Source organism: Dipodomys merriami, unplaced genomic scaffold (assembly GCF_024711535.1).
Source record: "Dipodomys merriami isolate MVZ:Mamm:240054 unplaced genomic scaffold, mDipMer1.0.p SCAF_70, whole genome shotgun sequence".
In the NCBI taxonomy this organism is placed as follows: domain Eukaryota; kingdom Metazoa; phylum Chordata; class Mammalia; order Rodentia; family Heteromyidae; genus Dipodomys; species Dipodomys merriami.
In genome coordinates this window covers 4218328-4231866 of record NW_027206291.1, presented here as the reverse complement: position 1 = coordinate 4231866, position 13539 = coordinate 4218328, and the positions used below count along the sequence as shown (strand labels likewise).

Here is a 13539-nt window from a genome sequence, read left to right as displayed (position 1 = left end):
GAAGCCACGCCCACCACAAACCACGCCCCTTCACCCTTTCACCACAAGCCACGCCCACACAAACACTGCTCTCAAAGTCCAATCACCACAAACCACTCCCTGTCAAGAACCCCCGCCCAACTCACGCTCTGCCCTGCCCGCACAAAGGCCCCGCCTACACCAGAGGTCCCGCCCCGCCTCCAGTCCCAGTGTCCCCGCCCCTCCGTGTCCGCCCCGCCTATTCCTCCAGGATCCTGTCCATCATTCCCCAAGCCTCGCCCCTTTGCTCTAGGACCCCGCCCCCACTTCAGCCCCAGCCCCTCTAAGCCTGGGCCACGCCCACAGCTCCCGGCCATCCTCGCGCCTCCTTGCCTGACTTGGGCTCAGTCCACCGCACTGGCCCGCAGGAAGGAGGTGTCTGCAGTGGGCGGTGGGGCTGTCACCCCTGGTTCGCTCCTGGGGAGATCTAGTCACCCCTGGCCTCTCCTCGGGTGTGTTGTTCCGGCCTGCAGGCATTTTGCCAAATGCACCAGAGCCCTGCAGCGTTGGGAGGGAGCGGGCTTCGTGGTGCTGGGGCCGTAGGGCTAGGATCCTATTGCTTGGGTCTGAGATCGCGTTGCCAAGGCTGCAGGCCTTGTTGCTAGAGCTGAGACCAAGGTTGTCAAGGCTGGGATCCTGTTGCTAGGGGCCAGCCTCTCTGTTCCTAAGGGCTGGGACCAGGTTGGTTAAGTCTGGGACCCTGTTGCTAGGGATATGGGCTTCAGTTGCTTGTGTCTGCGTCCTGTTGCTAGGAAGTGGGATCCCTGTTGCTAGGGACTGGGCTTATGATGATGAGGTTGCTAAGAACCAGGACTTTATTGCCAGGATGGCAATAAAGAAGAGGAAGAGGAACTGGCCTGCTTTATTGATGGTGTTGGGGAAATTGAATGCTTTAAGGTTTGGAGGGTGTTTGTGAGGACTGGTATAAAGACCTGGAGGGCAGGGTCCTGTTCAGCACACATTTACTAAGTGTCTACTATATAACAAACATTGTTAAAGGCATCAGGGACACAAGCAGAGTAAGAGGTGCATGGACATAAGCCCCAAGGAGTTTGTTTTGATGGAACTTAAGTCTTACTTCTGTGCCTGTAATCATAGCTACTCAGGAGGCTGAAATCTGAGGATTGCAGTTCAAAGCCAGCTTGGGCAGGAATTAAGCTCCAAAAAAAATTGGAAGTGGAGCTGATGTTCTAGAGGTAGAGCACTAGTGTTGAGCCCCCCAAAAAAGCTCAGACCCTGAGTTCAGGCCCTAGAACTGGACTGGCACACACACATACACAAATACACACATTTAAAGAAATATGATACTCAATAAGACACTACATTTTAAATGAGCTATACAGCTTGTGGGTGTGGACAGGAGGGAAAAACTGGGAGATTGTGAGAAAGGGGGTGACATTGTCCAAAAAGAAAGGTACTCATCAGGCTGGGCACCAGTGGCTCATGCCTGTAATCCTGGCTACTCAGGAGGCTGAGCCCCAAGGATCGCAGTTTGAAGCCAGCCTGGGCAGGAAACTCTGTGAGACTATTATCTCTAATATACTACTCAGGAAAAGCCGGAAATGGCGCTGTGACTCAAGTGGTAGAGTGCTAGCCATGAGCAAAAGAAGCTCAGGGACAGGGCTCAGGCCCTGAGTTCAAGCCCCTGGACTGGGGGGTAGAGGGAAAGACTAAAGAAATATACTCATTCCCAGACTTACATAACTATAACCTTTAGAATAACAATAAATTAAAAAAAATGAGATGATCAATTTATTTTGCCTCACAGTTTGGAAGTTCCAGACTGTGATTTGTTGGGGTTGTTGTTTGGGGGGCCTGTGGGTGAAGTTATACATTGTGCTGTGTAACTTTCCTGGCCATGGAGGGGCCAGATAAAGAGAGAGAGAGAGCGAGAAAGAGAGAAGGGGGGAGGAGAGAGAGAAAGAGAAAATGAATGAGGAATAGGGAGGTTCCCCCAGGTCCCTTTGAGGTCATGACGTCAGTGACCAATGACCCTCCTACTAGTCCCCACTGTAAAGTTCCTACCACCTCCCAATAGTACCTACCAGGGAGCCATGCTGGGGACACGAGCTCTTAGGACACCCAGAACCAAGCCAAAGCATGATAAACAGGCAGGAGTGTGCTGCTAAGCATCAACACAAAGTCCTGATCTGGAGCCAAGTGTGTGTCCATCCCTATGGTGTGAACACACAGAGCAGAAATGGGGGTGAAACTGGGCAGGCAGATGGAGAGAGCAAAGACCTGCAGGAGCCAGCCAGCCAGTGGCTTCAGCTTTTTTTTCTTTTTTTCTGGTCGTGGGGCTTGAACTCTGGGCCTGGGCGCTGTCCCTCAGCAATTCAGCTCAAGGTGAGTGCTCTACCACTTGAGCCACAGTGCCACTTCCAGCTTTTTTCTTTTTGCTTATGTGGTGCTGAGGAATCGAACTCAGGGCCTCATGCATGCAAGGCAAGTGCTCTACCACTGAGCCACCTTCCCAGCCCAACTCTTTTCTTTTCTTTTTTTTCGGTCATGGGCTTGAACTCTGGGCCTGGGTGCTGTCCCTGTGCTCTTCAGCTCAAGACAGTGCTCTATCGCTTGAGCCACAGCACCACTTCCGGTTTTCTAGTGGTTTGTTGGAGATAAGAGTCTCACGGACTTTCCTGCTTGGACTGGCTTTGAACCATGATCCTCAGATCTCAGCCTCCTGAATAGCTAGGATGACAGCCACCAGCACTCGGGTTTTCTTTTCTCTTTGTCCTTTGTTGGGCTTGAACTGAGGGCCTAGGCGCTGTCCCTGAGCACTTTTGCTCAAGGCTAGCGCTCTACCACTCAAACCATAACACCACTTCCCTTTTTTAGGTGGTTTATTGGAGATAAGAATCTCTGGCCAGTAGCTCATGCCTGTAATCCCAGCTATTCAGGAGGCTGAGATCTGAGGATCTTGGTTTGAAGCCAGCCCAGGCAGAAAAGTTCCTGTGAGACTCTTACCTCCGGTTAACTGCTAAAAAAACAGAAGTGGCTCTGTGGCTCAAGGGACAGAGTGCTAGCCTTTAGCAAAAACACTCAAGGACAGCCCCCAGGCCCTGAGTTCAAGACCTATGGCTGGCACACACACACACACACACACACACACACACACACACACACACACACACACACACACACACACACAGAGGAGAGCCTGCTGGCATTCTTCTCTCGCTCCCTGCACACAGCCCCTTCCTGTGGATGGGGGCTCCTGGGCTTGAGTTTAGACTCCCAGAAGATCATGAGCCAGCCTTGCGCTGGTCCTCACTGACCTGCAGGGACAACAGCCCTTTCTGGAGAGAGGAGAGAACTGGGAGCCCGGCAAGTTCTCCGTGTCCTCAGGGGAAGGACAAGTGTCCCTTGTTCGAGTCCCCAGGGGACAAAAAGGGCAGGCAGCCACAGAGCCGCGTGAGTCTGAGTCAGAGCGCCCGGTACGGATAGAGCACAAAGGGCCTGGTCTCCAGGGAGATAGCTGTGACACAGTGTGCCCTGGCACAGGGTGCAGGAGGCGTCACCCACAAAGCCGTGGCCTCTACCAGTCTCACAGCCACCACGTGCCAGGGACACAGGGAACAACAGGTCACCCAAGAAACCCAGTCCCCTGGGATACACCTCCTCAGTGTGCTGGCATCTTTGCTTATGACCCACCAGATGGATTATTTTTTAAAAAGATGGAGCAGGGCATGGTGACCTGGAGTCCCAGCTACTCTGGAGGTGAAAAAGATCCAAGGCATGACCTTGGGCAAAAGTGCGAGACTTGATCTGAAAAACAAACTAAAACAAAAAAAGCCAAAAAATTTGCCTACATTGCCTACATGGGACATCAAACTTTGTACAAGTGACCCACGCATGTGTGTATATGTGCGCATGCACGCGCATACACACGCGCGCGCGCACGCACACACACACACACCCTCTGTAATCCTAGCTACTCAGGAGGCTGTGGTTTGAAGTCAGCCTGAGTAGAAAAGTCTGTGTGATTCCATTTCCAAACGAACTAGCAAAAAAGCCAGGCTGGAGGTATGGCTCAAGTGGTAGAGCACCAGCCAAACCAGCAAATGAACATAAGGCCCTGAGTTCAGACACCTGAATACAGACAGACAGGGAACTGGGCTCGGCAACACTGCTGTATACACACGTCTGTTCTGGACATGGTGTCCAGAACAGACACACCTGCTGAGCAGGCCGAGTCTAAATGTCAGAATGCAGGGGTCCTGCTCTGCAGCTCCTGCATCTGTGGGTGCCTGTGTTCTGCACACCCATGTGTGGTTCCTGTGTACATTACATGTGCATCAGTGTGTGCATACACATGTGTCTATGCTTTGTGTGTTCACATGTTATAATATTACAGGCATGAGCCATGGATGCCCAGCTAAACCTATGTTGTTTTAAGCCAGTCGGTGATTGGTTACATCAACCACAAGAACAAATACACTCTCCCAGCAGAGGGCACCAAGACAGAAACAAATCCTGGGGCACAAGCAGGTTTGGCAAACCTCTTATTATTTTATTCATTTGCCTGTGTTGGAACTTGATCTCAGGGCTTTGCATTTTCTTTTGGCTGACTCGCTCATGGGTTGTGCTGTACCACTTGAGCCATGCCCCCAGCCCCTCTTTTTGCTGGTTAACTGAAGACAGTCTCCACGCTTTTTTGCCTCAAACTTTGATCCTCTGATCTCAGCCTACAGGCGTGAGACACCGACTTCCGACAACTTTGCCAAACTTTCAATGTCTTAAAGCAAGAAACATACGGTTTGCACACATAAAGTACATAAGAAATACTATCATTGGCCGGATGCTGGTGGCTTACTCCTGTCATCCTAGCTACTCAGGAGGCTGAGATCTGAGGATCATGGTTCAAAGCCAGCTCAGGCAGGAAAGTCCATGAGACTCTTATCTCCAATGAACCATCAGAAAGCTGGAAGTGGTGCTGTGGCTTAAGTTTGAAAGTGCTAGCCTTGAGTGAAAGTACTCAGAGACAGTACCCAGGCCCCAAGTTCAAGTCCCATAACCAATAACAAGAAAAAAAAATCAGGGACAATGCCTACCTAGGCTCTGAGTTCAAGCCTCAGGACTAGCACAACAAAACCACCACCTCCTCTTCCTCCTCCTCCTCTGCCCCTTTCCTTGGCATCATCTTTTTCCATTACTTGCAGTGGGACCTACATGTAGTTGGTCCTGGTCTCAGGACACTGCTGAGGGTCTGTTCTGCTAGACACCACCAGAGGGCACCTGTGAGCACAGCCTATTGGGTCCCTTGCTAGGACCATCATCTTCCCTGGCTCCCTCCAAGTCCTCCCCACAGCCCTCCCTCCTCCTCCTCCCTCTTCTCCCTGTGCTTCAGCCACACAGGCTGGAAAGGGTGTACGGATGGCTCTGAGGGCTCATGCCTGCAATCCTAGCAACTCTCAGGAAGCTGGGATCTGGAGAATTGAGGTTCTAGGCCAGCCTAGATAATGAAAAGTCTCAAGACCCCTTTCTGAATCGATACAAGGTTGGGTATGGTGGTACACACCTGTCATGCCTGTGACACAGGAAGGGTAAAGGAGAGGCTCGTGGGTCTGGGTATGTGGGGCATAAACATGAGACTCTATTTGAAACAAAAATAAGGCAAAGAATGGCTAGAAGCCTGTCTAGCAAGATCAAGGTCCTGAGTTCAAACCCCAGCACCACCTAAAAGATAAAAGATGAATTGAGAAGACTCAGTGGGCTCAGCAGGAAGGTTGGCAACTGGGGGGTGAGTTGCCAGGGCTGACAGAGTCCCCCCTAGGTGCAGGGGTGGAAGCTGAGGCAGAGGTCATGCCCAGAGCTGACAGGGAGCAGAGGGGGTACGGGGGGATGGGGACAGGGATGTGCAGGGTCTGCATACACTTGAGAGCTTGGAGAATCTTAATATCGCCAGAGGGCTGAGCTGGCAAATGTGACCTAACATCTGTGTTAGGGCTGGACACTGTGCGTGGCTCACACCTATAATCCCAGCTACTCAGGTGGCTGAGACAGGAGGATCACTGTCCGGAGCCAGCCCAGGTGGGAACATTGGTGAGACTCTAATCTCTAATTAACTACCAAGAACAAAAAAAAAAACACCCCAGAAGTAGAGCTGTGGTTCAAATGGTAAAGCACCAGTCTCGAGCAAAAAAAAAATGCGGGGCTGGGAAGGTGGCTCAGTGGTAGAGCGCTTGCCTTGCATGCCTGAGGCCCTGGGTTTGATTCCTCAGCACCATAGAAGCAAAAAGAAAAAAGCCGGAAGTGGCGTTGTGGCTCAAGTGGTAGAGCGCTAGCCTTGAGCTGAAGAGCTGAGGGACAGCGCCCAGGCCCAGAGTTCAGGCCCCATGACCAGACCCCCCCCCAAAAAAATGCTTAGGGATAGCACCCTTGAGTTCAAACCCCAGGACTGACACATACAATTAAAAAACAAAAACAAAAGCCTATTCCATTCTAAAAGGAAGCAGGAATGTGTGTGTGTGTGTGTGTGTGTGTGTGTGTGTGTGTGTGTGTGTGTGTGTGTTGGGGGGGTAGGCAGTTGATTTCCTTACACTAACAATACTGGTCCACACTCCTCCTGATATATTTATTTATTTGTCCCATTCTGTGGGCTTACACTCAGGTCTTGGGCACTGTCTTTGAGTTTCGTTTTTTGGTTTTTTTTTCCCTCAATGCTAGCACTCTACCACTTGAACCACAACTCCACTTAAGTGGTTAATTGGAGGTAAAAGTGGTTAATGAAGTGGTTTATTGGAGATAAAGAGTCTCACGGACTTTCCTGCCCGGGCTGGCTTTGAACCTCGATCCTCAGATCTCAGCCTCCTGAGTAGGTAGGATGACAGGCGTGAGCCACTGGTGCCTGGCTTTGGTGTCTCCTCTTCCTGGGATGCCAGTCCTTTACCTGTCTGCACCTGTCCTGTCCCGTGGCCTCCATCAGAGCCTGGCACACGGTAGCTGCTTAGAAGCCTGAAGGAAGGAAGGAAGGAATGAAAGGGAAGAGGCTTGGGGACCGAGCTGTGAGCACGCTGTGCCTTCCCTGCGGCCGCTGTGGGTGTCTTGTTTATAGCGGGCTCCCTGGGGCCTGGCTTGGCCTTGGCCACCCAGCTTGGCTGGCTCCCTGGGGACCTGCTCTGCCGACACCGGATTCCTTCCTGGACCACGCAGCCGGGCCTGGTGACACTCGATCTCAGCTCCACTTCCAGGCCAGCGTCCGGCCGAGCAGCCTGGCCCGGGCCCCGGGGCCCCGCGCTCTGTGGCCGGGGGACAAGGAGCTGTCTGTATGGTTGATGCAAGGGTGTGGTGAGGGCCAGACCTCTGCCAAGCACCGATTGAGGGCAGTGCCCGGCCTGAGGTGCCAGAGCGGCAGACAGAGGAGCCGGCTCCAGGGTCTCTCCATGGGGACCCTCAGCTGCGACCCTGCCACGCGTCGGGCCACGGTGCCCCTGGCCCGGCGCGTGGCTGAGGGCCACATCCCAGAGACTGGTCTGAGGAAGACCTGTGGAATGGCCACACTGGAGAACGGTGGGTGCTGGCCTGGCCTGGCTGGGGGGGGGGGGAGAGTGGGACTAGAGAGATAGATGGAGGAGAACCATTATTGTGCCCTGTTGGGGGGTCCCTGCAATGATCTGGAGCTGGGCAGGAGACAGGAGCCTGGCTCTTCACCTGGGCCAGAGTCTCTGCTGCCTGGCCTCAGTTTCCCCACTTGGGATACTTTCTCTCTCTCTCTCTCTGCCTCTGGCCTCAATTCCCTGACAACCCTCCCCGCCTCCCAGCCCCACCTGTCAAGGTCTAGGCTCAGTTCTCACCCCTGCCCCAGGGCCTTTGCACAGCCTCTTCCTCATCCTGAAATGCTCTGTATGGTCTCCAGTCCTGTCCCACTGTGTGATTGGAGATGGAGTCATACCTCGGTGGCCCCCCTCCTGCCCCTGGCTTGTCCTGGTCTTGGGGTTCCCAGCCTTGACCTGGGTTCTGGGTCCTAGGCTCTGGGCCTGGCTTGTATGTCCTTCCATCCACCGTGGGCTACATCAACCATGACTGCACCAAGACAGCCAGTCCTGCTTACTCGCTCGCTCGTAGGCCCAGTGAAGGTAAGGCTGCCGGCGGCGGGGGGGGGGGGGGGCAAGGGGGTGAGGGGTGTCCTAGTTTTCAGGTGGTCCTGGAGCCTGTGGGGGCCTCCCAGTCCTCACATACAGGCTCCCTGGGGAGGGGGATGAGGCAGGAAGGCAGGGCTGGGCACACCTCACACTTGCTGTGTTCTCTGGTCCTGTTTGCTTCCTGATAAGGAGAATGCCAAGCCGGGCCCACTGGCTCACGCCTGTAATCCCAGCTACTGAGGAAGCTGAGACCTGAGGATCAGGGTTTGAAGCCAGCCCAGGCAGGAAAGCCTGTGAGACTCTTATCTCCAATTACCCACCAAAAAGCTGGAAATGGAGCTGTGGATCAAGTGGTAGAGTGCCAGCCTTGAGTTAAAAAAGAAAAAAGACGTTAGGACAGTGCTCAGGCCCTGAGTTCAAGGCCTAGTACCAAGACTCAAAAAAGGAGAATGACAGGAGAAAGGGTATACCCTAGCTAAGACCTGTGTTTTGTGACCCTTTCCTGCTTGGCTTTGGGGGAAGTTGCTTCACTGCTCCGTGCCTCAGTTTCCATCTCTGTACAATGTTAGCAATGTGACAACTTTGTTGTTACAAGGTTAGCAGTAGGAATTCATCCCTTAGAGACATTGGCAAGATGAAGGGAACTGGGTTCAAATCCTGGTCTCCGGACACCTCCTGGATGAGGGACAAAACTTGGGCACAAGGGGGAAAGGAAATCTATTGCTGAAGGCCTGGGGGTAGCGTGGGGATCTGGGCTGTGTAGGATGAGTAGGAGTTGGGTAGGAGCCTCAGAGGTGAGGCTGGGGCATCGAGTGCTGCTGCGGAGGGTGGGAGGGACAGGAGGACAGGCTGGGACAGGAGCCATGGTTATCTTCCCAGAGAGATCCCAGAGCCACAGTGACTCCTGAAACATGGGGGAACGCCAGGGGCTCCCTGGCCTTCCGGACTGACGGGGAAAATGCAGGACAGAGGCCGCTCTGCATGCTTGTGGCCTACCTCAAGGGGATGTGCTGAGGAGGGGCGACCCCAGGCACCCCCAGTCCTTGGGAGACGCCCCCCTGGGGCTAAAGAGAGAAGCTGTGTGTGCTTCTGGGGTCCCATCACCCTGATCTTTTCTATTCTTTCTTTCTTTGGTCTGAACTCAGGGCCTCAGGCTTGCTAGGCAGGTGCTCTACCACTTAAGCCATGCCCCCAGCTGTTTTTTGCTCCCACTGTTTGTTTGTTTTCCCCCTGAAGTTTCATTTTTTTGCCTAGGGCTGGTTTTGGACCAGGCATCCCCTATGCCTCCTGGGTAGCTGGGGTGACAGAGGTGTGCTACTATACCTGGTTTGTTGATGGAGATGGTGTGTGTGTGTGTGTGTATGTCTCTTAACTTTGTTTTTGTCGGTTGTGGGGCTTGAACTCTGGGCCTGGGCGCTGACCCTGAGCTCTTCAGCTCAAAGATGAGTGCTCCACCACTTGAGCCACAGCGCCACTTCCTGTTTTCTGGTGGTTTATTGGAGATAAGAGTCTCCCGGAGTTTCCTGCTCAGGCTAGTTTGGAACCGCGATCCTCGGATCTCAGCCTCCTGAGTAGCTAGGATGACAGGCGTGAGCCACTGATGCCTGGCTCTCTCTTTTTGCCCTGAGTTGGCTTTGAATGGCAAGTCTCCGGAGTTCTGTCTCCTGAGTCGCTGGGATTTCAGGTCTGAGTCACCACACTCAGCCTGTGCGTCATTCTTACCACCCTGCACGTAGCCCCGTAGGGGAGTCCAGGCTGTCTCCCCCATTTTCCACTGAGCACCTCTGTAGTGGCAGCTCCCGCGGTGGGGGTGGGGGTGGGGGGACACTAGTCAAGCTCTCCTGGGACCTCAGGCCTGGCCTGGGTACGGAATCATCTGGAGGGACGCTGGTCTCGTCTTCCCAGTGCCTCTCCAGGACACCAGTCCGGGGCCGGTTTACTTCTTGGACCCCAAAGTCACCCGGTTTGGCCGCATCTGTCCTCCCGCCTACTCCATACAGGGCCGCGGCAAATCGCGGGGTGAGTATGTACTCCACATCTCATGGGGGGTCCCTCCTCCCTCCCCAAAAGTCCAGGGGCTCAGAGGAGGGGCCACAGAGCTCTGGGAGCATCTGACGGGCAAAGTGGCTGGACCCCCATGACTGCAGCCATGTGAGAGCTGGAGGGCAGAGGCTGGTCCCGCCCCCAGGGACAGACACCCATCCTCCCCCCACCCCACCTCTGCATCTGCTGGCCTGTGGCTACGTACTCACCCCCACTGACCCAGCCATTCCTGACCCTGCACCCCCCATGTCCCACACATCCACTCACTGTCCCATCCGTCCCCCACCATCAGCATCTGATTGTCCCCCCCCCCCGCACCCCTCCATCTACCCACCATCTGCTCAGCCTCCATGTGTCCCCCTACCCTCCCACAGAGAACCAGCCCCCCTGCTGGTTCCCCACCGCCAACCCATAATCCCTGCCTGTCCACCCATACTCCACTCACCACCTATCTGTCTACCCATTGTCTAGCTGTTCATCCACCTGTCCATCCATCTACCCATCCATCATCCATCTACCCATCATCCACCCATCCATCTACCTATCACCCACCCATCCATCTACCCATCCATCCATCATCCATCCATCTACCCATCCATCCATCCACCAATTTATCCCTCCATCCATCCTTTCATCCACCCAACTATGCATCCACCCATCGATCCATCCATCCACACACCCATCTATCCATTCAACATTCATCCATCATTACATCCACCCATCTGTCCCTCCATCCACCTATTTATCCATCCATCCACCTGTCTATCCACTGAACATCCATCCATCCATCCATCCAACTACTCATCCATCTACCCATCCACTCACCCATCCATCTATCCATCCATCCCTGTACCCATCCGTCCACCCTCCCATTCACCCACGCACCCCTCTACCATCCACCCATCCATCTACCCACCTAGCCATCCATAGTCCATGCTTCCATCCATCCATCCATCCACACCCCCACTTACCCTCCATCCACCACTTCATCTTCCATCCACCCACCTATCACTCGCCCACTCATCCACCCACCCACCCACCCACCCATCATCCATCATCTACTTACCTACTCTATCTACCCATCTACCGCCCATCCACCCCCCTTCACCCTCTACCTCCCTATCTTCTCCCCCCCTTAGCTGCCCACACACTCTGCCTTCCTAAGTCTGCTTTCCCTGCCCCCAGCACTCCCCGGTCTGCCCCCCGCCATGCCCGCTGGGTGCTGCAGAGTCTCTCAGCTGCTGGGAGGCCCTGCTCCCCATGGGTCCCACATGATGCTACACTCAGGGCCTGCTGGAGGGGTGAGAAGTCACTGTCGGGAGGAAGCGGGTGCGGGGAGCAGGCGAGGATCCCCCTCCTGTGCCAACTCTCCATCTATTCTCGCAGAGCTGGAGGTGACCCCAGGCCCCGGGGCCTACAGCCCCGAGAAAGTGCCTCCTGCCGGCCAGAGGAACCCCCCAGCCTTCACCCTGGGCTTCCGCCTGCGCCCCAAGCCCCTGGACACCACGGCCCCCGCCCCCAATGCCTACACCATGCCGCCCCTCTGGGGCTCCCAGGTCTTCATCAAGCCTAGCAGCCCCAGCTACACGGCGGGGGGCCGCACCCCTCCAGTGCGACCCCCGCAGGACCCGGCCGAGATGCCAGGCCCGGGCCAGTACGACAGCCCGGACCCCAACACCTACCAGCGCCGCCGGCCGGCCTTCACCATGCTGGGGCGGCCCCGGGCACCACGGCCCTTGGCGGACACCCCAGGGCCTGGCACCCACAGCCCCGAGCAGGTCACCCTGAACAAGACCAGGGCTCCCGCATATACGATGGGCATCCGCCACTCCAAGAGGGCCGCCACGCTGGCTGGGGACATGACACCCTGACAGCCACAGGGCACAGGCCCTCCCAGCTCCCTCCTGGGGGTCCTGGGACAGGGGTAAGGGGGTGGGGGTGGGGTGGGGGACAGAGGAGGCTCAGAGGAGCCTCCTTCCTCCCCCTCTCTGCTGTCTGAGGTCCTTCCCTCTGAGGTCCTTCCTGGCCACCTGATCTTCCCTGGGGGCCTCGACCCGAGGCCCTGTGTGGGGTATGAGGGATTCTCCTTCCACAGCCCCAGTTTCTTTCCCACAGGTCACCCCAGGCCAGGCTGGGCCAGGCAGGAAGAAGTGTCTCTTTTCCCCAGCCAGAGACGCAGGCTGGTGTCCTAGAACTCAGTGTTCGGCCCCGCTGGGTCCCCAGCTTAGCTCCAGTTTCTGTCACAAACTTTGGTTGGCTGGGCCCTAGCTGCTCACGGGGATGTGGCTGCCAGACTTGGCTGGAGGCCGCCTCCCCGAGGCCCGTCCCGGTCCCAGGCCTCCACCTTCTAGAGTTGCTTGCCAATAAATCTCTCCTCAGTGCCCTCAGCGTCACCACGTGGCTGCACTTCATTGTCTCTGTGTCGCAGAAAGGCGACCTGAACACTGCCCTCACACATTCTCCAGCTGCTGAGGTGTTCAGATGAGACCCAAGGAGGGCTGGGGGGCAGGGGGAGGCCAGAGGTAGAGCCCAGGCTTTGATTGGGAGCCAGGTGTGGGGGTTCAAGTTGGGTTTTGAAGGATGTATACAAGTCTGATGTGTTCTAGTACCTTCCCACAACAATGCTTACCATATTCTGGATATTGATAAAGATCTTCCAGGCTGCATAGCATCTCAGAAGACACATGGTGTGCTGCTCACCCAGAGGAAGCAGAGTGCAGAGAGACTGGAGGGTCCTGACATCAAGGGCTCACGCCTGTAATCCCAGCTACTCAGGGGGCTGAGATCTGAGGGTTTCCTTCCAAAGCCAGTCCAGGCAGGAGAGTCCGGGAGACTCTGACCTCCAGTTAACCAGCAAAAATAAACTAGAAAGTGGAGCTGTGACTCAAGCGGTAGAGGGTCAGCCTTGAGCCATAACGCTAAGGGATAGAGCTCAGGCCCTGAGTTCAAGCCCTAGTACTGACACAGGAAGAGAAGAGAAGAGAAGAGAAGAGAAGAGAAGAGAAGAGAAGAGAAGAGAAGAGAAGAGAAGAGAAGAGAAGAGAAGAGAAGAGAAGAGAAGGGAATTGGAGGGGAAGGGGGAGGGGAGCGGAGGGGAGGGGAGGGGAGCCCGGGCGGGCTCGGGCCGCGCCAGGCCGCTGCCCCTTCCCCACGCCGCGGCCACAGGGCCCTGGCCGGTGGCTGGGCCCCGCTGGCTGCGCGGCCGAAGCGTAGGGCGCCCTTCCCCCTCTCCTCTCCCAGCTCGCCGCCGTGATCTCATTTCTCCGATTATCGATCTGGCTCCCGCTCCTCCCCGTCCCTCCCTCCAGCCGCCGCGCCCGGCCCCGGCTTTGTTTCCTCGGCCCTGGCTGGGCCTGGGTGGGGCGCCGAGACCGGAGGCTGCACCCCCCACGCC

General features: G+C 55.7%; 1 protein-coding gene across 1 annotated transcript; it reads left to right on the top strand.

Moving 5' to 3' along the window:
- The first annotated feature begins 7403 nt into the window (after window positions 1–7403).
- Window positions 7404–12016, top strand: Cimap1d (CIMAP1 family member D). The gene is made up of 4 exons (XM_070008068.1): window positions 7404–7530; window positions 7989–8096; window positions 10008–10121; window positions 11532–12016. The coding sequence occupies exons 1-4, from the start codon at window positions 7404–7406 to the stop codon at window positions 12014–12016; spliced, it is 834 nt and encodes a 277-aa protein (XP_069864169.1).
- The last annotated feature ends 1523 nt before the right edge of the window (window positions 12017–13539 follow it).

What these genes read in the sequence shown, in the direction of transcription:
- Cimap1d (XM_070008068.1), top strand. Translation starts at nt 7,404, where the DNA reads ATGGGGACCCTCAGCTGCGACCCTGCCACGCGTCGGGCCACGGTGCCC. An exon ending in AATGGCCACACTGGAGAACG is followed by an intron (nt 7,531 to 7,988) that starts GTGGGTGCTGGC and finishes TCTGGGTCCTAG; the next exon opens with GCTCTGGGCCTGGCTTGTAT. An exon ending in GGGCCGCGGCAAATCGCGGG is followed by an intron (nt 10,122 to 11,531) that starts GTGAGTATGTAC and finishes CTATTCTCGCAG; the next exon opens with AGCTGGAGGTGACCCCAGGC.